Genomic DNA, 26,514 nt, shown 5'->3' on the forward strand with positions numbered 1-26,514 from the left:
GGTTCTATAAGATAATTTTAAAAATTAAAATATTTAGTATTCAGACATTAGGAACTAAGAAACTGTAATGCACAGGTTGTTTTTTATTTTTCCTGTTTAGCTAGATGCTGCCTGAATTATAGCTAGAAAGTTTAGAACTGTTTTTTCCCTTTCTGATCACAGTAAATAGCTGTGTCCTCAGAAGATAAACATGAACAAATTAGTTATTGCCACAAAAGAGATAGGCGTGTAGGCTGGAGGGAATAAGGATATCATTTGAGCTGAGAAAACAAGCAGAAGTCTGAGAAACGTGCATGCATTCGTTCATTTATAACCTTATACAACCGTAGGCTTCCATGTGGTCTTACCCTCAGGTTTGGGGTTTCTAGTTTTACCAAGAAAGCCTGTGGCAGCAGTTTTCAAAACTTTTTATGTAATCCATGGTAAAAAAAAAAAATTTAAGTATGACCTGATAACACAAATATGTATTTATATTAACAATTTTCATGAAAATGTGCCCTTAATTGTGCACCTTTACTGTGTGCACTAGTATATTCTAGTATCTTTTATTTTGAAAGTGCTGGTTTTGACCCACTGAAATAACTTTATGACCCTCTAATGGGTTGTGATACAGTTTAAAGAAAGGCTAGTCTGGCCCTTTGGGTAGACAAGAAGTAGCAATAACTTTTCTACAGTTCTAAAATTTATATTCCCTCTACCTGTCATTTCTTTCATATTCAGATTATGAATTTGGCAATAAGAAAAAGAAGGAAAAGGGCTAATACAGTGAATTCATCAGCCATTCACTTTAAAACTGTCCAAATACTCTGAAGTTACTAATAGTCCACAAATTGGACTCATTTCTTGACACTCCATATAATTAACTTAGGAAACATTCCACATTGTTACTCGGGAAACACCTTTATTTGTTTGTTGTTAATATCATTTAATACAGAACTCTAGAACACTGGGTCATAACAATTTTAAAATGCACATGAAGTGTTCTTCATATACGCTTGCCTCTAGTATCCTAAAGCTTGTCTACGCCTCTCAATCCATAAATCCCTTCTTATCAGTGCTTAATGTACTGTTTAGTTATATTTCAAAACCTAAGAGTCCATTAAAATGGGGCTCTTGTTACATAGGACCATTAATGGAGCATTTGCTGTTTTATGATAAGTTTTTGACTATAAGCTTCTCATAAGAAATCTGAGCACAAGCCACGGACAGTAGGCATCCCTAACAAGTAACAAATAACATTTTTAAAATGTGTGAAACCAAAGGCCTATTATAGGAGAATAGGAGAAATATTTCCCCAATCAAAACAGTGTAAAAATTCAAAAAGGCATCAAAACATGTTTTTTAAAATAATTTTTTCCTGAAGTCACTTTATAATCAAATCTTGACATATCAGCAAAGGCTTTAAATATACTTGTTGAAGAATCATTACAATGTATGAATGAAGCTACACGTTGCAATGATGAAAGTACGCTTTCCACATACTAAGACAAATTTTCTACCTAAGAATTTTCAGTAGGAATTACTGTTGCCCGTGAGATCCATGAGCATGAAAATGTCTTAAGCTTTACGCCAGCTATGTACTTTTATGAAGTGAGATTTTTCCCCCTATTAATTTCAGCACTGTTTGCTGGGTCTTCACAGAATAACAGATGCTGCATAAACATGTTTGAAAGTAATCAGAGAATGAGAAAATTGAATAGGATCATTCAAAACTTAAGATACAAAAAGATATATGGAATAAGCTTTTGGAAAATAACTTTAAGTGAAGGTGGAGGTTTTAAAATATTTTCTTGGAGCTACAAAAGTAATGCTACATATTTACTTAGGTTTTTGGCAGTAACTCAAAAATCTTGAAATGTATCCTGTTATAGGTACTTTTCCACAAGAAAGCAACCATTGTGTTAGCTTCTGCAGTAACATTAAATTAATTGAAATTGTCACATAAAATACCTGCACTAGTAGATCCAATTCCTGTGGTGAGCACAGACCTTGGTGTAATTTTTGCTGCATATTTGAGGAATTGAGATTTCCCTGTGCCAGGATCCCCAACCAATAAAAGATGAGATTCACCTAGAAAAATATAAATAATGTAGTTTTAAATTTCTATGAAAAGACTCGTAAGTGTAATTAATCAAAAAGAAAATGGTCCACTTGGGATGCCCACACAATTTATATTTTATATGGTGCTTTTGCTTAAGGTCATTCAAGGAGGGATTTAACCAGAATATCTTAGAAAAGTTGACTTTCAAAGTAAATAACAATCTTTTAATTGATTTCTGAATACCATTTAAAATCTAAATTTTTTAACAGATTTTTGTGCTATTTCCAGATGTTTAAGACTGTTTAACATTTAAAAAATTTTTGGCTTATAAAGTTTCTGATTTTATTTAATCTATTTTAAGTATCAAAATACTGTGATTAAATCTTTCCATCCCACCATATAAGTATTTTATTCTATTTTTATTTAAGTATTTTTAAGTGTCTGGGACTTCATAAGTGCTTTATAAATACCAAATCACTTATGATTCTAACAGTTAAGTGAAAACCTTTTCATTCTATGAAAATTTTAGTAGTTTAATGAAATATCTATCTTAACGTACTCTTATTTTTCAAACATAACATAGATGAACATATGAGCATCCTGCAGCATATGTTATCTCACTGATCAAGCAAATTTATTCAGTAATATTCAAGTATTTTCTGAATACATTAATAGGGAAATACTACATAAGCTCAACATTTAGCAGAAGGCCTTGCAAACAGTAGGTAATCAAAACATACAATACACATAAACCTTATTATACTTACTATTCTATACTGTACAGTATGGTTTTTGAGTCCCTACTAAAAGTCTGATTTACAATAATGTCCTTTTAGTCTTTCGGTTAAGCCTTTGGTTATGACCCTCATATTGCCTATATGAGGGCCATAATAAACCTAGTTTATGCCAGAGTCAGGTCAGTTAAGTGTGTTAACCACAAAAGAGCTTTCTGCCATTTGGATGTAATTACACACTTAGAGTAATTTTTGCTGGAATGCATGACCTATGGCAGCACCTCTTGGCAGATGGCACGTTTGCTACCCACCAGCAGAAGGGGAATCAGCAGGCAGATGACTGAGAGCAGCAGTCTGAGACAAACACACTGACAGTCACAGATGGAGAGACACTGACTTGGAGACATTAAAAAGCACTATTTCTTATCTTTTCCTCTTGGAGAGAGACTGGGGATCCAATGAAAAACAGACAGTAAAAGAAATGTAAAGGTTTTATTTTGTGGCACCCTGATAGGCTGGAACAAAAATATATACTCATTGAAAGTCTTTGGAAAGACTGGTATTCTACACAGTAGTTCCTGATGCTGAACTGAATATTACATAGGGAACAACTGTCAGTTTTAAAAGATTACATTTGGAAAATAAAGCTCAACAAACAATTTTTATTCAGGAAAGAAAAATTCTAGCTTCTCTTCTTACTCTGTGTGTTAATATTTCTCAAAAATTTTAAATGGGTACTAACCTCTGACCCGTGTTCCTGTAGCATCGGTCCTTTGAATCCCACCAGCCAGCACCAGGGCCACAGCAAGCTTTACTAGGTACATTCCAAAAACTTGAGGGCACAAGCTAGCCAATATTTCACTCCTTCCTGGGAAAGGCAGAAAGATGAGTTACCAATAATTTTCAAGAAATCCTAGCTGAAATTTCCCTTTCTATCCTATCTTCTTAGAAACACTCTATGCTCTAAAATGATCAAGGGTACCATTTCCAAATGACTAAAAGGAGTGAATAACTTTGTTTTGGTCCTAAAAGTCCTCTTCTTCTTATAATGCCATGAGATGAAAATTCTTTTTATTCCTGGGTGCTCCCTGTTTGTTTCTATAAATTTAGCGTACTTTACAAGGGACAGAAAGAAATCTCTTTTCTCCCTCATTGGACCAACATTATCCCTTAAAAATAATACCAGCTGCACTTCTTGTGCAATAATTTCAGTAAAATTACTCCACTGCCTAAATAAAAGGAAGGTGTTCCATCTCAGAAACAATGAGACAGATTGTAGAAGCCTGTAATCTTTAAATACAAAAGGTACTTGGAGCTCATGGAGCTTCTCCAGAGGTATAAGAGAGGTAAAATCAACCCATCCTGCAAGTCAATTCAGCATTTGCTCTGAGCAGTTTGGTAAATTGTCTTATCTAGACTAAGCATCAATGTATCAGGATATTTAGAAGATCATTATAAACGACAACTCTAGCAATCCAAGCTGGAGGTCTCAGGATTCTTCTGATAACATGCTTTACATAAGCGATTACCACGGTTTTAGGTTCTGTTTTCAGAAATATCAAACACCAAATCTGAGATCTGCCTATGCCATCAATGAATAAAGTAGGTATTTCATTCTGTCATTGGCCAATCAACCAATGAGGCCCACAGAATTTACGAGACTCTAACAAGCCCCTACGGAGTCTGTCTTATATGGAATTCACTACTGTGATGGTACTCTGTATGTCTGCATTCAAGTTACCAGAAATTAATGTCCACATGCTGGTAACTAATCTGCACGTTTGAGGGCTTTTATATTTAACTCTGAGCTTGTACTCATGTTTCAATGATAGCTCTTTTGAGGAGGAAAATAATCATAGAAGTACTACTTTAGCTGATGATTCCAGTTCCAGAAGCTTTTCCGTCAAGATAAAGGAAAGGGCCTTCCTCCATAATTTGTGTCCCTATGCACAAAGGCTACTTTTCCTAACGAATCAAAATTGACTCAGCGGCAATTAAGCTATGGTGATGTGACCTGGGATGGCAGAAATGGGTAAGAAAGAAAACATTTTAGTAAAAAGGGAACCAAAAAGAAGCATTAGTAAATCCTGGAAGGAAGTTCATTAACTGCTGGAGGGAATCCCTCCTTTCCTGAGGTAGAAAGTCTAGAGAAAAAAGATGAAAGGTCTGAGATCTACATAGTTAAGACCCGACAGCAGGTATGTAAATTCTGACCAGAATCTGGAGATTACACATACAAAGAAAGAAAGAATAGCCTCAGCAAGCAGGGAACAAGTAGGCAAACTGGCCTAGAAGACACTCAAGCCAGAGCTGTTAGAGCCAGCTTTTTCAGTAAAGGTGGATTCAGTGACTAATGTGCTGACAGGAAGCACATCCCACAGGCTCTGGTGGCAGAGCCCAGTGCTACTGTTCACTAGCTGTCTGACCTTGGGCAGGTCTCTTACTCTCTCCACCTCCATTTCCTTATCTGTGAAATGGAGATAATGATGGTATCTCGCAGGGTTGTTAAGGAGCTAATAGGTGCACAGCACACAGAATAGTATCTGGCACACAGTAGGAGCTACTTACTTGTTAACTATTATATTACCTGTACTACTTGTGCTTGTTTCTCATCTCAAGGTTTCCTCACACTGTGGTCAACACAAAGGATACACTCTGAAGTCAGGTCTGAGGTACCAGAGAAAAGCAAAGGGGAAGGTCCATTCCCTAAATTTGTCATCTAAAGTTGAAAAACTTGATTCCTTGGGTCATGGCAATAGAAGCTCCCATGACTATATCATGGAAGAGAATGCATTAGGGTGAATGCTACCCCATTCCTTCCCTCCCTCCCTCTCAAATTTCTGGTTCTAGACCATGTTAATAGTGTGCCCATGTAATCCACTCTTGTGGCATGGCCTTCAGTTACCCCAAGGAAGAGAACTTCTAGGATTTAAGATAAATGAGTCACCCTGGAGTGGGTTGAGATGGCCCAGAAGACCCCAACCCCTATATTTGGGTTTCTATCCAGCCTCTATGCATCAGGGCCAGGGGATCCCTGAGATCAGTGTAGATCAGAAGAAAATCTTTAGCTCCTCGTCAATACTCACAGCACCAGAGCTTAATGAAGCAGGCCAACCTCCCAGAGCTGAGCAGTGAAGTCATCTCTGGCTTTAGACCAGCAAAATGAAGACACGCTTTTGGATGCAGCTCCCCACCTCCACCCTCCTCCCCACACCCCCCAACACACACACATACACTTTGAAATGGTAAAATATAGTGGGCTGATACTTGGTACTTAGGAAATGAAGAAAGCAGAATCTGTTCATGCTAAAAAGAAAATAGTTGCCTCGTTTTCTCCCTGTCTTCTCACAGAATATTATTTTCTTCTTTTCATCCAGTAAATGAGATGTATAGCTATAGCCTTCTAATTAAAACAAAATAGACTAATCACCAGCACAGAGAACTTCTGACGGCCTAGTTGGAACACTGTATGATGCCCTTCCTTCACTGTTACTAGGTGGAGTGTAGCTGTGGCACTGGAATTAATAAGGAATGATTACGTTCCAAGGAAGAGTTACAGATTTTTTGTGAGGATTTGAGCCTAAGAAACAATTTTAAGTAAAAAAATTTATTTAAAAATACATGATTCTTAAAAGGTTTGCTTAATAAAGCCACAACATAGAGACCTTTGCTTCTTTCTGTGTGGATCAAATAAAAGAATAATCCGTAACTACCATACTTGTGTTACACACATAAGCAAAATAAAATAAAAATAAAATAAAATCATCCCACAAAATAAAAGCAAACTGCCTATATTTAGGCAAGTGAAAGCCTTTTCTTAAGTTAATTAATTAATTAATTTTTATTTCATTGAGCCACGCAGCATGTGGGATCTTAGTTCCCCGACCAGGGGTCGAACCCACGTCCCCTGCATTGGAAGCACGGAGTCTTAACCGCTGGACCACCAGGAAAGTCCCTGAAAGTCTTTTTTTGTGAAACAGTATCTGTCCAGTTCAGCATGTGATTTAAGAATAAAGTAATCACTGTGTATTAGATTTGAGGTGAGGTTTATCAGAAATAGTCTTTTACTGGCTTCCGTTTATTTTTCTCAGAAGATACCTCCAAGGAAGAATGAAAATAGACATTTGAAGATTTAATTGGTGTTTTATACATTTGGGATTTTAAAATAAAAAATACTCTACAAACCCAATGGCTATAATGTTTTAATCTGTGTAATGACATCTTAGTGTCAGTCAAAATTTTTTTGCTGTGATGACAAAGCTTATTTTTTGCATCTCTTTCCTACTTCATATTTTTAAATCTTCAGCTAAAACTGTGTGAAGCTGTCTTAACTGTATCAGATACATCAGAAAAGAAATGGTTTTAATAGGATGAAGTTTCATAATAGGATGAGTTTTGCCTATTTAAGGCAGAACTATGTATGTATTTAATTGGTAAAGAAGGTAGAAAGCTCTGAAACTATTTTGGCAATATAAGAGATGTTAAAATAATAGTTGAAATGGAAAATCTCTTGGAATTTCCAGTAAGATCTCTAAATAGAAAAGATTATACCAGAAAAGGGCTGCAAAGGGAGACTACAGCTAGAGGTACTGACTAATGCTACTCCCTTTGCACAGTCACTGATACATAGCATGTAAATCACAAACATTATATTTAACTAATGAATAAAATGCCGTTAATAATTATCAGCTCTATACCCTTAACACAAACCTGCAAAAGGATCGCTCTTATAGTATTCCCAAAAATCTTCAAATTCTTTTCGGACCTCCTCATCCATGTTGATCCCTGAAGACTGCTCATTATTTACTTGGACGTAATTGGCTTTCAGGACTATCTCCACTTCACAGCGCACATCTTGCCGAAAGGGCTTCCACCGTTGCATTACAACCCCATAAATAGTGAGGTCATCACCTGGGACAAAGCACCGAGTGAGTCCAGCAGTAGCATCCTGCCTGCTTGGGCACAAACTCGACAAAGGACCAGAACCAAGAAATAAACCACTACCCCACCATGGTTTAGAGTAGTACACATTCTTCCAGAAACCATTTGGGGCAAAAGAACACCACAGAGTCCCGATTTTTTTTTTTTAAACAGGCACTTGTATTTGCACGGCTAGAAGCTAAAGCCAGCATTTTAATTTTTCTTAATCTGCCACATGATAATCACACCAAATTCTAAACTTTCCCTGGGAAAATAGTTTACTGGATGATTTATTCATCATGATTATATTGGGTGAAATGTTCATCCTCTCAGAATCTCTAACCATATAGTTCTCACTTAAGGAGAATTGGAGGTAGGAATTGCAGCCAAAAGGTTAAAGTGCAGTCTGCCCTCAGTATCTGCAGGGGATTGGTTCCAGAACCCACCTCAGATGCCAAAATCCACGGATGCTCAAGTCCACAGTCAGCCCTCTGAATCTGAGGTTCCGCATCTGCAGATTCAAGCAACCATGGATCGTGTAGTACTGTAGTATTTACTATTGAAAAAAATCCGTGTATAAGCGGACCCACAAAGTTCAAACCCATGTTGTTCAAGGGTCAATTGCATAATCAATTTGGTGTCAGGAAAGGAGATAATCTCGAGATAATGGATACTATACTAGTTTTAGTTTCTTGTATATTTCATTTTTACTTAACTGCATTTGTTAACATTCACTCGCTGCCTTTTTTTTTTAATGAACAAAAGAATGAGTGCACTAAGAAATGAATGAATACTTGTTCTACTTCAAAGCTCCTTTCCATAAGCTATGAAAGCAGAAGATACAACTCTGCTTGTTCTTTCTTGGCTGGTTCCTTCCCATCTAAGGAAACTCTCCCATTCCTAATTGATGGGTAGAATATTAAACTTTTACAGATTTTCCTAAGAGGCCTTGGGTAACTTACAGGCACAATGACAACTGTTTTTATTATTACATACAATTCAATTAACGAGTATAGGTGAGTGCTTGGCATTCGATATTTTGGTACTGGAGAAAAGTGGGCAAAAAAGGAAAGATAATCCTAGTCCCCCAGATTTCAATCTTGTTGAACATAAGATGTTGGACATACCTTAAATCCAATCCTAGTATTTACACTCTGAACTAACAGGCAAGTCTTCATTTCCAAGCCTATGTCAAATATATGATATCTGCTGATACAAAATGCCTTTCACTCTCTAAATGTCAATGTATAATGTGTAATCTGCATGGCTTTTGATTTCCTGAAGAAAAGTGTTCTGTGAATGCTAAATGCATGGAACTGCTGGTAGCAATTCACCGAATAGAAGGCATATTTCTAGCCAAAGGCAACTTCACAGTAAATGGTGATGAACACATTAAATCTTCACACATTTTCAAGATACTTCCTCAACCACTGCTGGATGGTTTTCAAATCCAATCGGGAATAGTGATCACTTACTATATTGTCTGCCCCCAATTTTTTAGATGAAAATGGCCAGGGCAACTTTATATGAGCACTTCAAAGAATTCTCTACTACGGTCATTTTAATGGGTTATATATAGGTTGTTTCTACATTAAGTCAAATGAGAAATTTAACTTTCAGGTATTGCACCCGCTAGTAATAACCTGACTTTACTAAGCAGCAGTAATGTGGAAAATGTGAAGTGCTCAGGAATGGACAAGAGCACTGACTCACCAGATGTGGACTCAAATCCCAGCTCCACCACTCACTGGCTGTGTGGCAAGCTACCTAATAAACTGAGCTTATTTCTTGACCTACAAAATGGGAATAATTATACTTACATCACAGAACTATAGTGAGAATTGGGTCAGATAATATATATAAAGTACTTCATGCAATATCTAGAATACATGCTCAATACATATTAGCTATTATTATAGTAAACCTACTTTACATTTGTAAAGCAACTAATACCATTAAACACCCTTTAATATATACATGTGTTCATTTATTCAGATATTTGAGAGAAAGATTCATATGATCATCAGAACAATTGTGAGGTATACATGATAGTCCAAGGCAATAGATACTAATTTGAAACTTGCATGTTTTTCCATAGTAAATGTTACTGGAAAGAATGTTATCTTCAGAAAGCTAAAATTCTTACTTTTACAATCCAATCTCTTTGTCCCCTCTATCTTCTGCAGCATATTTACCACTGCAGCCACCCTGGTCAGACCCGTCTTTGATCTCTTGCAGCACTTAACAGTTATCAGTACACAACCTCCAACTTTATTACTCTGCAACGTCAGACTGGGGTTCCTAACTAGACTGTAAATTCCTGAAGGGCAAGGATTATGCCATTTATGTCTTCTGATTCTCACAGAGGTTTGTAGCAATGGATAAATGAAAGACAGCTGATGACAGACTGCTTCCATCCATTCTCTATTAGTGACATGTGAAAGAAAAATAGCTTAAGATTTTTTTTTTTTTTTTTTTCTTTTTTGCGGTACACGGGCCTCTCACTGTTGTGGCCTCTTCTGTTGCGGAGCACAGGCTCCAGACACGCAGGCTCAGCAGCCATGGCTCACGGGCCCAGCCGCTCCACGGCATGTGGGATCTTCCCGGACCAGGGCACGAACCCGTGTCCCCTGCATCGGCAGGTGGACTCTCAACCACTGCGCCACCAGGGAAGCCCAGATTTTTTTTTTTTTAAGTGCAGAAAGAATTTAGTTTAGATGAACTGCATGAAAACATCTTAATCTCTATCAAAGGACATTTTCATGTTCTGGCTAAGCTCATACAAGCACTGCTTTGCTGATCCAGACATTACAGATTCTGGTTAAAATCTAGAGTCTTATATGAACAAGGTACTTTGACACAGCCTTGTCCATTTAGCAGGCAAACCATGATCGAAGCTGTTATTTACTTAGAATACTGTTTAGACAAGTATGAACTGTTAATATATTTGACATAAATTTCTAACTATGGGTTGGTGATTCTTGGTGGAAGGGGAGAATATTTTGACAAGGAATTATTCTTGACTCTAGATACTGAACTCTGTTTCCATAGAGCCTTTGCCTCATCATTTTAATGAAATGGCAGCTCAGTAAAAATGAGGCATTTGGAGAAGCTTAGGGTTAAGAAAAGGAAATGATGGAATTTAGAGACATAAAGCATTTTCGACTTGTCCAGTAGGGGAGCACTGGGATATGAAATAAGAGGTCAGACATACCTGTTACTGCCCAGGGGACACATTGGTGCTAGTTTTTTTTTTTTTTTAATAGAGATTAAGGGGTTCTTAGTGAGGGTGGGAAATACTTAAAGCAGGAAATGTTGAAGTTAGTTGAAAGGCAATCGTTGACAACAATCATTTGCATTTTCTGACCCACCTTCAATTTAAATTAAATGTTAAACAGCCAGTGGAAATTGCTAGGCAAACAGTAAAAGCAACAGTTTTTAAGCTGTTTGGAATAAGAGGAGGAAACACAAAGGATAAGCTCTCATGGGCAAATCAGGTGCTTCATCTGTAAAACAAGCAGCTAGACTAGATCGCTGAACTCCAGCCCAGTTTCTTTCCTGCTATTACCTACCTCCTCATGCCAGTCTCTGTTCTAAAGTTCCCCACACTCACTTGCCAGTGATCTTGGGAAAATAAAAAGTGGCTTTTCCTAGTCAATACTTTAGGACCTACTATATAAGCTAACATTCTCACCAGATTTGCAACTGTCTACTAAGTCATCTTCCAGGATAACCTTCATTGTTCGTGGGATACTTCCAACAGATAGCCTTTGAACCTAGCAGGGAAAAGAAAGCAGACACTGAGTATGCTCAGATACATACTAAGTATTCAGAAGCCTAGCAGTTCTTGCAATTACTGTTTCTATTTCTCTGGTATTATCACACAATTTAATTACGATGGGGATTTATGGAATTTTCTTGAAACTTGTGCCTACTATCAGTTTAAGAATTCACTAAAACTACAATAAAATAAAAACATCCATATGGAAAATATCTCAAAATATAATCTACCTTGTGGATGGGCAAAATAAACACATGCTCCAACTACTAAACACAGTAACATTTACTTAACTAGAAAAGAGAGGCAGTTCTTTCCTGCATCTAGTCATAAGACAAATCACTCGGTGCCTCTGATTATTTCTTAGTAACAGATTACAAATGTGTTCCCTAGTCCTGGCAATTTGCCCACAGATGAAAAACACTTCTTCTAATTTGTTATTTTTCGCATTTATTTGATCACTTACCTGTTCCTGAATTTTGATTTCCTGATAATCTCTACACCTAGTTGGAGATGAAGACAAGTCTGAGAGGCAAGTGAATTTTGCAGAATCACAGCTCTCCAAGCTGGGACATGAGGATGGCCGACAGAAGGTATAATACTGCTCAAAGTCAGCCCTGACCACAAATACATGCTTGCATTTGTTGCACATGTAATCCCGCTCAAACTCCAGGATCTTCACCAGACTCGTTCGAATCACTGTCCCAGTGACAGATAAAAAGTGTCCCACATCCTTGGTTCTAGGGATGTGCTCCCTCACCAGCTCAGGACAAACAGGCAATCCTGATGGAGAAACAAAACAAAAACACATCAACTTCTACTTGGGATGTGACTCCATGCAATACATTCTTCTCATATTTCCTGAGGGAGAAAGTATAATTTCAGGAAAAAGAAATCTTTGTGTTTTACTTAAGAAAAAAGATCAACTCAAGAAAATATAAAAGAATTATTTCAAATAACAATTATCAATGGACTCTCTTTAAAAGTATGTATCTAGATGATATATTGATAATAACCTGGATTAAAAAAAGAATTGATTCTCTTAAGAGGGCTATCTCAGTAGGATGTAAACGCAGTATATAATTTTAACCTCATTCAATGAAGAATATACTGCCACATGCCACACATAAAATCAAAGCTGAGTGATAAAGAGATGGTAGTGGAATGAACAAAGGCTAGTGCTTTTTCTAGTTAGGTTCAGGATTTATTAATACATAAATCGGATAGTGTTTTCAAGTCTTGAATTACCTAGAGGTTTACCTACAGCACCACTTCATCCTTTAAAAACCTTGTGTTTTTCACCATTAATAAACAGGCAACTTAAAAGGTGCAAAATGCCAAAGAAAATTCTTATGTGGAAATGCCCTCTTTCTCGTATTTGGCTACAAGGCACCACTGGAGTAGAGAGATGCTGTCTGTGATGGTCAAAGGCTGCCTCCTAACAGGTTTATCAAGGGAGCATTTGTTACACTGGTTCATGTCCCGTGGTCTATGGTCTTGTCCTTGAACTTAGCTCTGAAACCTGATAAGTATGAACACTGAAGACAGATCTATTGGATTTGCCAAGCTCATAAGAAATAACCATAATAGGCATGATTACACTTTAAGTTTCTATGGTCAGAACATTTTCTCCCTGTTTATATCTATTCTGAAAGCCACATCATTATCATCACTGTCATCATCACTGTCATCAGAAGGCAGTTTGGGATGCAAGGAATTTAAGGAAAAAAAAAAGCAGCAGACTGGTTAGATGAACTGAATGCTTAAGGCGCCAGCCTACATTAATCTGGTGATACAGCTTAGACGTCTACAGACAGACCTGAATTTTCTCTGCTGCTGGCTGAGACTCTCTCTCCATATATCCTATACTGTATAAACAGGGTGGGCACTGCAACATTTGCCACTATGACTCTTTTTTCTAAGCTTCCAAGGCTGACTTGCCTGCTTTCTAATGGAAATACTCTTTATTTATATGAACTTGGATTGTATCACACTTTGCCAGTAAGGGAGCCATACTTTTGCTTACGATGATTTTGTGTATCTCTGCTCTGTTCTGTGTCAACTTTACAGTTTAACTATCAGAAAACAAACTTATTTTCCTATTTCCAAATTCCTAGGGAACGCTTCATTAAAACACCCTGGGGCTCACCAGTGCTACATCATACATGCAGGAATAGACAGAGAGGTTGGGGCAGGAATAAAGCAGGTTTTAGCCATTAAAATACCCACTGTATTCATTTCTCAGTGCTCATCTCAGGCGTCTGTTAATTCAGCTGCATGTAGCTAAATGTTGAGAACACACCAATATTTCTAGTTACAACCAAGTAAAAGCCAAACTAACAACCAAAAGCTTTTCATTAAGAACAGGTCTAGGGCTTCCCTGGTGGCGCAGTGGTTGAGAGTCTGCCTGCCGATGCAGGGGACATAGATTCGTGCCCCGGTCCAGGAAGATCCCACATGCCGCGGAGAGGCTGGGCCCGTGAGCCATGGCTGCTGAGCCTGTGCTCCGCAACGGGAGAGGCCACAGCAGTGAGAGGCCCACGTACCGCAAAAAAAAAAAAAAAAAAAAAGAACAGGTCTAGTCCTCATATCCTCACTGCTTATGTTTCAGGGGTACAATGTCCTCTTTTAGTTCCCATCCTAGAATGTTAAGAAACAAAAATCCACCAAGTGGAGGTGTCTCTTCTTACTTGGCCTTAATTCGATGTACATTATGGCAACACATCTTCACAACGCTTGCAGATTCTCAATTACCTTTTTCTTGCTCCCCACATGAATGCTTTTTAAAAATTAGGATATAATTTAGGTACCATAAATTTGCCTTTTTTAAGTATATAATTCAGTGGTTATTAGTACATTCACAAGGTTATACAATCATCACCACTATCTAATTCCAGAATATTTTCACTGCTTAAAAAAGAAACCCTGGGGGCTTCCCTGGTGGCACAGTGGTTAAGAGTCCGCCTGCCGATGCAGGGGACACGGGTTCCGTGCCCCAGTCCGGGAAGATCCCACCTGCCGCGGAGCGGCTGGGCCCATGAGCCATGGCTGCTGAGCCTGTGCGTCCGGAGCCTGTGCTCCGCAACCGGCGAGGCCACAACAGTGAGAGGCCCGTGTACCGCAAAGAAAAAAAAAAAAAAAAAAAGAAACCCTGTTTGCAGTAGCAGACAGTCTCTATACCCCCTCCCCTGCGCCTCTGGCAACCACTAAGCTACTTTATGTCTCTACGGATTTATCTATTCTGGACATTTCATGTAAATGGAATCATAAAATATGCACCCTTTTGTGTCTGGCTTCTTTCACTTAGCACACATTTTCAAGATTCACCCATATTGTAACCTGTATCAGTTCTTCATTCCTTTTTATGGCTGAATATTCAACTGTATGGATATACCATTTTGTTTATACATTCATCGGCTGATGGACATTTGGGTTGTTTACATTTTTCTCCCATTATGAATAATGTTATTACAAACATTTATGTGCAAGTTTTTGTTTGAATACCTGTTTTCAATTATCTTGGGCATACACCTAGGAGTAGGATTGCTGGGTTGAATATACTTTTTATAATAATTTTACTTTTTAAGTTTTCAAAGAATCACTAAGTGTTCTCTATGGTAAGTATGTAAAAGGATACTCAAGTGGGAAACAGGATTATTAACCCAATTTGCTTCTTAAAGTATAAACAAAATCTATCAAAATTACTTCTGAGAAAGATGAGCAAAGTGAGGAGGAGAATAGGAAAAAAAAGTGATGGGTTAGAGAACTTAACAACAATTATATTTTTGAAAACACTTAGATGTTTGAAACATCCATTCTCTTTCTTGGCTCCTAAAGAAATAACACTTTTCATCCCATTTCTACTCCTCTCATTCCTAGCTCTGCTTCAGATGCAAACTGATTGTTCAGTTTAAATTCTACTGTCAATATATTAAAACTTAAGAAAAACTAAGATCACAAGAAGTGGGTTATAGAGAGTGCTATGTTACTCTGATGCCATGCACAGAGCAGAATGCCCAGTGAAACCACAGACTGCCCAGTGTAATTCAGCAGACTCTGGATGTTCAATATGATGAAGTCATACATATAACGAATAAGGTCTTAACATAATCATGTAGTTAGATGCTTGCTATTTTTGTCCTAAAAACAAACTTCAGCTTAAAAATGAAGCTATGTATAATTTTATTGTAGTTTTTTCCTAAAAAGCTACTATTAAATTGATGCTGTGTCTTACTCTGAAGAGCATCTTCAAGTGGAAGAGTGAAACACCATATTCCCTGGTGCTTCTATAGTAATCCAGGCAAGAAATAACACAGGCCTAACTTTTAATCTCCTCCACTTAAACCCTTCCATGCTGCTCCCAGATCTAAGAATAAGGAACCAAATGTGGGATTGGACCACAGGACGTTGTGACGGGCTTCTTCTCACACCAAGCCCTCTGGGCACTCGAATGCTCTCATACAGTGTCCCCTTTGCCTGACACTCTCCTCCCTACTCTGTCCCTCAAAAATGCCCACACTAAGAAGCAACATAAGGGTTCAGAATACATACTGTGGAGCCCGAATGAGTGAGTTGAGTCACAGCTCTATCACGCACTAGCTGTGTGACCTTGGCCAAATTGTAACCTCTCAGATTTCCCACCTGTGATATGGCAATAACAACAAAACCTACCTCACAGGATCACAAGAAGATTAAAAGAATTCATATAAAGTTTCTTGGAAAAGTAACTTGCATATAGCAAGCACCATTTAAACAGTTCTTATATGTAATCTTATCATTTTCCCCCTTAAAAGGTTGGCTTAAACATAATTTTCTTAATGAAATCTTTCTTTAACCCATTTCAGGTTAAATTCCCTCTTTTATGTGCCTTAACACAATGTTCTTCTCCTTCATACCACTTACCACAATTTAAATAAAAAGGATACATAATTATTATGTTTCCACTCTAGAATATAAACTCCATCGGGGCAGGGCAGAGGTAAATTTTATTCACTACTATATTATCATCGCTTTATAAATAGTAAGCATTAAAAAAGAAAAAACTCGAAAGAAAGATAGATGAAAGGAAGGCAAGGAAGAGGGGAGGAATAGATATTAAAGATACTACATGAGCTTTGAAACCAATTAGAGATAAGGTATAAGGAAGAGGGTGAAATTTAGAGCGACTCCTAGTTCTCTGGTTCCATTAACCAAGTCAGGGAATTCTGGAAGGCACATGGTAGTCAATCAGTAAATATCTAATGAAAGAATAAATAAGGAAATACGATTTTCAGATGGAGGGGGGCACAGAGAGGGGAGGGAAATCATGACTACCCTTTTTGATACACTGAGTTTGCAAGAAGATATCTCTAGTTTGAAACATCTGACGGACAAGAGGATATCTGAATACAGAGCTTAAGAGACAGATTCTGGCAATCAAGCAATCAATCAATCAAGTTGGCGCCTGTTGCTCTATAAGTGGCAGCTGAAGCCTAGGTTCAGAATGGAGGCCACCCCATCAGGAAGGGAACGCAGGATTCAGGAGCAGATGGCCACATCTGCACCCTGAGGACCTCACACCTACAGGACCAGTAAAGGAAGAGGCTCCCAGAGCAGGGAGAAAAGCCACAGCTAGAGAGGGAGGAAAGGGCAAGACAGTGCTGTCAGTGGGGCCAAGGCTGGAGTTTCATAAGGGGGGAGGAGGCAACAGTATCAAATCCAGCAGGGAAATAAAGGAAGAGAAATCCCGACACTCGTCCTTCAGTCTGGCCATGAGGCAGCCACTGGGAAGGTGGGGGAGGGTGCGTTCAGTGTGGTGGAGGTGAAAGGGTGAATGGGAGAAGGTTATGCTAAAGAAGGCATGAACTCAGGCAAAACACTGTTATGAAAGGAGAGTAGATGGAGGGTAGAGGGACACAGAGTTGAAAGAGGGGCCTCTCTCCTGAAAGGGAGACAGAAAGGATTCCTGGTCATCCTGGCCACCGCCCACCACACCCCCATAGGCTCCATGCTTCCCCCGGGGTGCTGGTATGAGTGGTGACTGACTTCTAGCACCTGGCTTACCCATCTCCCTAAGATGGTAACTTACCAGGATGCATGTCTCATCTAAATCCAGATTCTTGAGTAGAGGCCATGGCTGGGCTTTAGGAAAGCCCTGAACCTCTTGAAATTCAGGCAGACATTTAAATATATATACACCTGCATTTTCTGAAGAGGCTCTGTAACTTTCTCAACATAATAACCCTGAAGAACCTCTTATTTAAATCCTCAGTCCCATAGTTCTATTGACTTGCATATCAATACCTCTAAGACTAGAAAAAGGGGCTTACATTGTGGGAACAGTCACTAAACCTCCCTCCCCTCCTTTCATTTAATAGTAATGCCCTAACGTCTCCTATTGCCTACTCAGCTCCTGTTTAGATCACATCCTACACGACCTGCCCCAAATGCTAGGACAACATGATAGGGACACTCATAATCACTTACTGCCTGAACCAGTCATTTAGGACCTTAGTCACGTATTGCTTTGCGCCTGCTCCTTAACCGTTTTGTATCTGGAGGGTAGCGTCACTTCTTGAGATCCTTTCCATGCTCCTCTGTGCCCAGCCCAGTGCTTTATTAAGTACTTTTAGATAAGGAGAAAATTAGAGAATAAGAGAAGGGGAAATGGGCTTTCCCTCTCTCTCTAGCCTTCCCTTTATCACATCTGGCCTCCGATCTCCTAGTCCAGACAAAGTGCATGAATTTTTCTGTGCATTTCGTGGTACCTCTGTAGCTTTCCTTAGGCATGCTACTTTGTCTGGAGAACTCTCCCCAGTTCACTCAGCCAGGAAGAGTACACTCATGTTTACCCTTTTGCAAGAAAACTTCCCTAAGTCCAGGCTAGCACCCTCACACAGACACAAATGGAACAGCTAAGCAAAATGGTCAAATGAATGCATCATTGCATAAAAGATGCTTCTTATATCTGGAGGAAACTTCTGCCAGGAAGAGTGCAAAAGAAGATACTCCTTAGGTCCAGAGACACCTTCCTTTCCTTGCACATGATAACTTAGGCCTGTGCATGCTGGGTCATGACAAGTCTATGCAATACTGATTTTATTTCAATCAGCATAAGGAGATGTGCTGGAGAGATATTACACACTCAGGAAGAAGGCAGGTGAGAGGTGGAGGGCGTCAGGCTCAGCCACAAGTGTCCCTCATATGCTCACCAACCTTCTCTGTGTCCCTCCTGAAGTGTGGCCAGCAAGCGTGAATTCCCTGCCGCCCACCTCCAACAAGGGGCCTGTGTCTAAACCCAATTACAGCACCTCTAAAGAAAAAACTATGTAAACATTTACAACCAATTTTTCTAAGATTAGCTTTTCATTATCTTCTATACTTTTATAATATGGGGCAATATGCCATCCTTAATGTTCTTATCTTACTGAATGGAATCATGTATATGGTACCTGTTAGGATAAACATTTTTTTTTTTTTAGAATCAAGCAAATTAGTCTAAAACATGATATCATTTCCATTAAGTGGTTTATTTTGTATAATAAAGTAACTATATTAAGAAAAGGGTAGCAGAGGTGAGTACATTTTTGGATCTTCAGAGTCTTTACTTTCATATCACAAGTTTTAAAGTAAATTTATAATATAAAGACAGAGATAAAAGTAACATAATGTTAAGCAAAACTGACCACGAAAATCAAAACCTTAGAACTAAAAAAGGGTAAGGGACAGTGTTTTGATAGAAATGTCAATTCATTTTAATCTTTCTGTCTTACTATATGCTACTAAGTGTGTTCTTCAACTATCCCAGTGAAGCAGGGTACATCAGGCACTAAGCCACCATTAGTGCTAAACAACAAAAACCTTTGTCATTCTCTGACTCATTCACGGATCAAAATAAGTAAATAAATTTTTATTTAAAACAGAGACATGTCCACATCTGTGTTAGAGATAGGTCCAGATCAATTACTTCAGGTCCATGGTTTCCAGCGTGCAGTCCCTAGAAATCGGCATCAGCCTCAGAGCTTTGAGAAGGGCAAATTCTTGGACCCCAGGCCAGACCTCTTCAGTGAGAAACTCTGGGGGTGGGGCCCAGCAATCGGCGCTTTAATAAGCCCTACAGGTGATTCTGATGCCCATTAATGTTTGAGAAACACTACTCTAAATAACACGTGAAGGCTATTTTTTTCTTCCTCATTTATTCAATACTTTGATGCTAACTGCGTATTTGAATACCTTTCATCAAAACCACTGGGAATAGCAAGTAAACTTTCGACCAATAAAAATCCCAGAAGACAAAGAGCAATGCAATGTTCCTAAGGAGACTGAACCACAGAGGCATCCTGGGTTTTACTAATTCACTTGTCTGGAGTCCAAGATGGAGGTGCAATATACCTAAAACCAGACTTTTCCCATCCCTGGTTCACTGCCTGGGACACCTGCATCCTTCCCTAATCTCACCATCTAGTCTTGAATCTTTGGGTGAAACCCCTAGGACAATTCACTCCCTGCCCAGTGAGCTAATATATCTCACACGTACCTTGAGTGATGCATGCATCACATAAGTAAAAGCTGCCAGTAAGCTCCTTTACAATTATGTTTAATATGTACATATGCATGTACCTGTGGGCATACATACACGATATGGAAATATTTGAATATATAGCTGTCCCCCCTACAGCCTTGAACTCCTTTAGATGAGGGACTATACCATATTCGTTTTGGTTTCCCAAGTGTCTTGCAAATGCCTACACGGGATATGCTTGTAGAATGAAGGTTACTATGGTAGTGACATAATTTGCAACTCACTTTCTCGGAGAATAATGAAGAACTAGGCTAAATTCACCTGAAACCAATAGAGTCACTCAGGCAGACAGAACTTTAGTATTTAAACTGAGCATGGAAAAGTTTCTAAATGTAAGGACAGCCTAAAACCATTTGCTAAATACCATTTCAATAACATTAACTAAAGCCTCTTTTAATAATCCTTCTGCAACATTATCAGAAGAGGACATTTCTTCTTGATCCTAGCAAGAGATTACCTAGTGTCTGATGCATGAATATTAATAATCTTCATAATTTTATTCCAGTAAGTGCAATCGCAGATACTATTTTTTCACTCAGATACTAATTTTTCACTTAAATCAAATGTCTGGAAGTTTTTTGAATCTTAATTTATCTCCAAGAAATTCTATAGTGACTCCTAACCTTTTTTGGAATCACAGTAATCATTTTTGTTGATTATAAATCCCCACCTTTCTAAAATGTACTATAAAGTAAATATTTATTTTTAAACAAAATGGTACATGTGTTCTCCAACTTAATCAAAGAGTGCAGGAATTCAAAGACACAGCTTTGACACCACAAGTTGCTGATTGCTCCACTGTGATTTCTTTAAAGTTAAGAGGCTTTATCTGTCGTTCATTCAAAAAAAGTTATTGAGTGCCTAATAGGTGGCCAGCACAATGTTAAACTTGATATATAAAAATAATGAATTTCCTAAAATAGTTTTGAAGATCACTAGGTAGCATCTACCACTTTGCTAATTCTTTGAATTATCAATTCTTTCATTGTCAGGAGTCATAAAAGCTCAGAAAGCTGAACTAGTTTTGTACACACATACATATATGTGTATATGCACACAAATATACTGCCTCCACACATTCTCCCTCCTCTCAGTTGGCATGGCTAGTACCCCAGCCTCCCAAATGTCCAGAGAAAACAGTATAAAATCATGATTCTTTTCCAAAAGTGACCATCAACTACATAATGGATATATTTTAAAGTATAAATGTCAATTAATTCTTAGTGCTTAAATTCAATATATGTTGGGATTTCTCAAAATCTTTCTAAACAATAACATGGCAGTAAAATCCTTAAGTGATTCACCTGATATCCTGGCGTGAAGATTCTGCTTCATGGAGACACCTTCAAGCTGAGAAAGGGACTGGAGAATTGTCAAGGCTGATCTTTGAAGTGCACTATCAAAAATAGTTAGCACTTCATTAGGGAACACGTTGAAATATTCCCCGATTTCCATGTTGGTCTCAAAAAGGGTCATGGCATTAACCACAACTGGGTAATGAGCATCTTCATCTCTTTCCTTCAAGATGAGAAGAATATCGTTCTTATGGTATTCCGAAACATAAGACTCAAACACTTGACCAACCAGTGTAACTTGATCGCTATTCATCTTGGATCTAGGTAACAAAAGAAACACAAAGGACTGTATTATACCTTTGATTTTCTAGACTTATACACTAGTTTACAAAAAGATTGGTTATAAATCATTCTGACTTTGGGCCACACTCTAATCTCAAAATACTATCTGAATTCAAATCTTAATTAGATCTGACAGAGTCACAGTCACTTATCAAATTTATTTTTTTCAGTGAGTGAAGTTAATTTTAAGTCAAAGAATTATGTTGGTACTGATAACCGAAATCCAAAATGGTCCAATGCCTTGCCCATATCTTTTCCCCAAACTTCCTCCTCTTAACTCTATAATACGTCATGTAAAAGTCCTTTGTCTTTTCTTTAATCAGATTCCATATATGCGTTTGCTCTCAAGTATAAAATCTTAAATGCCAGTCTTTTGGTTTAAGTTACTCCTAGTAGAGTTCTTTGCAAGCATCCTGGTTCTACATTTTAGTCACATAAAAAACGTATCTTTCTCTCTGTCTCCCCACAACCTAGTTACATACACGCACGCACGCGCACATTCATTTGTATTCTGCTACTTAAACAGAACACACACTACTATTCAGATTGGTCAGCAATTCTGACTTAAATAGTTAACAAATTGGCTTTAGAAATTTACATTTGGAGGTGAACTTGTTCCTATTTTCTTTTTCTAACCTAGGAAAACTATTAGCTTCAGCAAAAACAGCTGTCAAGAGTCTAAAAAAACTAGATCATTAAACTGAGGAAAGGAAATTGGTCTCTAATAAATCACTATGATTGAAAGTAAATACAGTATATTAAATTCCTGGCTATATGTATATATTTTTAAATTTGTACCTACAGATTAAAAGGGCCTACCCCCATTCTATTTTCATGTATACACGTAGATATCTACCATGTACAAGGCACTATTCTGGGAAATGAAAAAAGCATAATAAAAGGTCCTCTATGCCCTCAAAGAACCAAGGTACAGATCAAATGAAACGGTGCTCTAAAAGTGGCAAAAATGCAATACAAATAGGAGCACAAAGAAGAGAAGGATTAAATTTAAATGCAGTGATAATCCCAGATGTGACAATGGACAGTTACAAATAAACTGTCCAAACGGATCATTTAAGAAATTCTTATTAGTCAAAGGATAAGTGTCCTCTGACTAATTTCGTTCAACCAACGTTTATTGTACTAGGCTTTAGAAACAGAAAGATTAAAGAAGATTATGACATTCACAGTTTAGCATCCTAAATATGTATTACACGTGCTATTAGCAATATTTGCCTTCTACTAGAAGGTGTGTAGGGAGGGGCACGGTATACCACAGTTAGGTCAAGAATCCTGACACCTAGAGGATGCCAATGTGAGATTAAGAGATGTGTAGGCCACTATATTGGTAAGTATTTAGTTTGGGTTAGGTAATATAAATTCACCTAAGCATAAAGCAGAAAAAGCACTTGGGAAGGAACAGCTAATCATACAATATATTCACGATGTGGCCGTTGCTAAAAAAAAAAAAAAAATCTGGAATCCCAAGAGTGGCTATAAAATATCTCTAAGATTCTATAAATGCATATTAAATTTGGAGCCACAAATTTAGCAATTTAAAAGGCAGTTCCACATAGGGCAGGAAGGAGACAGCCGCAGAATTCATGGTTCAGATTAAGATCAGATTAAATTTCGCCTAGTCTTTCTGAAATAGCATCACTAAAAAAAATAGCACTCACTTTCAATACCTGGACACAACTGACTAATCAAATATTTCTTAGCAGTTTGCAAACGCTAGAAACATGCTCACCCAGATTGACTGGTGGCAGTGTTTTACAACTTTCAAGTTCCGTTTCCTTTTCCTTATGGAACATTTGAAGACAAAATCAATAAAGACAAGTTGTGCTACCTTATCCTCTTGAGTAAACTGCCAACAAGAAAAATCCGGGAGAATGCATCAGCGGCAATCTAGCTGGCTCCCAGGCGCCAGCCCGCCCCCCGCCGCACCGCCCCTCCGGGAGCCACGCCCCTCCGCGTCCCAAGACCCTCCCCGCTGGCACCGCCCCTTCCCCGCCCGCCCGCTTCAGGTCGGCGCCTGCTTCACGCCTGGCTCGCCGCGGGCGCTCGGCAAACGTGGAGGCGATTTGTGCCCAGAGAACTGCTTTCCACACTTCCGTCTCTGGACGTAGCCCGTACCCTACAAGAATTCGGCAGGTCTCTGACACTTCCCAGGCTCGGCTGCGGGCAGCTCCATCGCCGGCCTGGTCCCAGAGTTGAATAGTTTTGGAACTAACCAGGGTGTGGGCGAGACTTGGGACGCACTATGGGAAAAATAATAATGGTGCAACAAGGCAGCGGCTGTCACTTACTGGCGGATACGCGGTGTAAGAAGTCACCGAGGGCGCAGTGCTCCCGAGGCCGAGGGGCGCGGAGAGTTCAAGCCGATCGGCGGGGTCCAAAGAGGCGGGAGAAGGCCCGGGTGGGGGCGGGGCGGGGCGCGCGCGTGGGGCCGCGCGGGGCGCCGTCGGCCGCGGGGGCGCGCAGGCTCCAGCGCGCCCACCTTGCGCCCGGACGAGATAGGCGCCACGCGGGCGGCTCTGCCGGCCCCGCGCTCCCGAGGGGCGCCGGGACGTGCACTGCCTCAACTTGGCGGCTCAGGTGGCTCTTCCGGGTGGAGAAGCGGGCGGGCGCGCGCCCCACCAGCCGCCGCGGGACGAGAGGGGCGGGGCAGGGCTGGCTGGGAGGGGCGAGTAGGGTCCCGGGCGGGACTGGGCGGAGCCGCCGCTCGGTAGTGGGGAGGAGTGCCGGGCTGTGCTTAGGCTATGAGGGAGTGTACGGCCCGGGCTTTCCGGCTCAGAACTCCGCCAAAGCCAAGGCCACAACGATTATCTGTCTGCTTCTAGAAGTTTTAGAATGAAGGTTTTATGTCTAGGTCTATGATTCATTTTGAGCTAATTTTTGGAAATGATGCGAAGTGTGGATCTTAGGTAACTTTTTATCATATGGATATCTACCACTATTTGTTGAAAGAGCTGTATTTTTTCCACGGAATAGCCTTTGCACCTGTGTCAAAAATCAGTTGTCCTTATATGTGGGTCTAACACTTAATATTTCTGTTCCCCAATCTATTTGTCTAACTGTAAGAACACGACGTTGTCTTAATTACTCTAACTATAATGAGTCTTGAAAGCGGGTAGTGTTTGGCCTCCAATTTTGTTCTTTCAAAGTTGTTTGGGCTCTTCTCTTTCAATATGAATTTTAAAGCCGGCTTGTCATTTTCTATTAAAAAGCTGGGATTTCTGTTGGAGTTGCATGGAATCTATAGGTCAATGTGGGAAGAATTTATGTGTTAATAATATTGAATCATATGACCCTTGAACAAAGTAAACCTCACCATTTATTTAGGTGTTATATAATTTCAAAAATGTTTGATCTTTTGTCAGATTTATGTCTCAAATTTATCCCTAAAATCATGGGGAAGGAGGAACCATACTTTTTAAAAAATTTTTATTTACTTTTGGCTGCGTTGGGTGTTTCTTTGCTGCACGCAGGCTTTCTCTAGTTGCGGCGAGCGGGGGCTACTCTTCCTTGTGGTGCGCGGGCTCCTCATTGCGGTGGCTTCTCTTGTTGCGGAGCACGGGCTCTAGGCGCGCTGGCTTCAGTAGTTGCAGCACATGGGCTTAGTAGTTATGGCACGTGGGCTCTAGGCGCGTGGGCTTCAGTAGATGTGGTGCACGGACTTAGTTGCTCCACGGCACGTGGGATCTTTGTGGACCAGGGCTTGAAGCCATGTCCCCTGCATTGGCAGGTGGATTCTCAACCACTGAGCCACCAGGGAAGTCCAAGGAACCATACTTTTTGATGCTATGTAAATGATATTTTCAATTTCAATTTCTGGTTCTTTTCTAGCATGTAGAAATACAATTGATTTTTTAAATTTTATTATTAAAATTTTTAAATTAATTTTTTTTTTTTAGAGCAGTGTCAGGTTCATAGCAAAATTGAGCAGGAAGTACAAAGATTTCCTTTATGATCCTTGCCCCCACACACCCACAGCTTCCCTATCAATATCCCTTTACCAGAGTGGTGGGTTTATTACAACTGATGAACCTGCATTAACACATCATCATCACTCAAAGTCCACGGCTTATAGTAGGGTTCACTCTATGTGTTGTACATTCTGTCCGTTTTGACAGATGTATAATAACATGCATCCACCCCTGTAGTATCATACAGAATAGTTTCACTGCCCTAAATAAAAATCTTCTGAATTCTGGCTGTTCATCCTTCCCTCCCACCTAACCCCTAGCAACAACTGATCTTTTTACTCTCTCTGTAGTTTTCCAGGATATCATATAGTTGAAATCATACAGTATGTTGCCTTTTCAGACTGGCTTTTTCACTTAGTAATATATATTTAAGGTTCCTTCATGTCTTTTCAAGGCTTGGCAGCTCATTTCTTTTTGGTGCTGAATAATAGTCCATTATCTGAATGTATCACACTTTATCCACTCACCTACAGAAGGACATTTTGGTTGCTTCCAAGTTTTGCCAATTATGGCTAAAGCTGCTATAAACATCCACGTGCAGGTTTTGCCGTAAGTTTTCAGCTCCTTTGGGTAAATACCAAGGAGCATGATTGCTGTATCATATGATAAGAGTAGTTTTGTAAGAAACCATTAAAATGTCTTCCAAAGTAGCTGTACCATGTTGCATTCCCATCAGCCATGAATGAGAGTTCCTACTGCTCCATATCCTCTCCAGCATTTGGTGTTTTCAGTGTTTTGGATTTTAGTCATTCTAATACATGTGTAGTCTCTCATTATTATTTTGCTTTGCATTTCCCTGATGACATATGATGTTGAATATCTTTTCATCTGCTTAATTTTCATCTATATATCTTC

The 26,514-nt window shown here is 39.2% G+C and overlaps 1 protein-coding gene across 1 annotated transcript in view; it reads right to left on the minus strand.

Annotated features, from left to right (window-relative positions):
- MCM9 (minichromosome maintenance 9 homologous recombination repair factor) overlaps window positions 1-24,097 on the minus strand; it is an 82,078-nt gene extending 57,981 nt beyond the window's left edge. Inside the window, exons 1-7 of the mRNA XM_082668853.1 lie at window positions 23,980-24,097; window positions 21,338-21,648; window positions 11,940-12,256; window positions 11,390-11,471; window positions 7,486-7,686; window positions 3,518-3,643; window positions 1,951-2,070 (exon numbers count right to left, since the gene is read on the minus strand). Of these exons, the coding sequence (XP_082524979.1) occupies window positions 1,951-2,070; window positions 3,518-3,643; window positions 7,486-7,686; window positions 11,390-11,471; window positions 11,940-12,256; window positions 21,338-21,641 (1,150 nt within the window). The 5' untranslated portion in view covers window positions 21,642-21,648; window positions 23,980-24,097. The remainder of the gene's footprint in view (window positions 1-1,950; window positions 2,071-3,517; window positions 3,644-7,485; window positions 7,687-11,389; window positions 11,472-11,939; window positions 12,257-21,337; window positions 21,649-23,979) is intronic.
- Between the last annotated feature and the right edge of the window lie 2,417 nt (window positions 24,098-26,514).

This window comes from Grampus griseus (genome assembly GCF_964374135.1).
Source record: "Grampus griseus genome assembly, chromosome: 13".
NCBI lineage: Eukaryota > Metazoa > Chordata > Mammalia > Artiodactyla > Delphinidae > Grampus > Grampus griseus.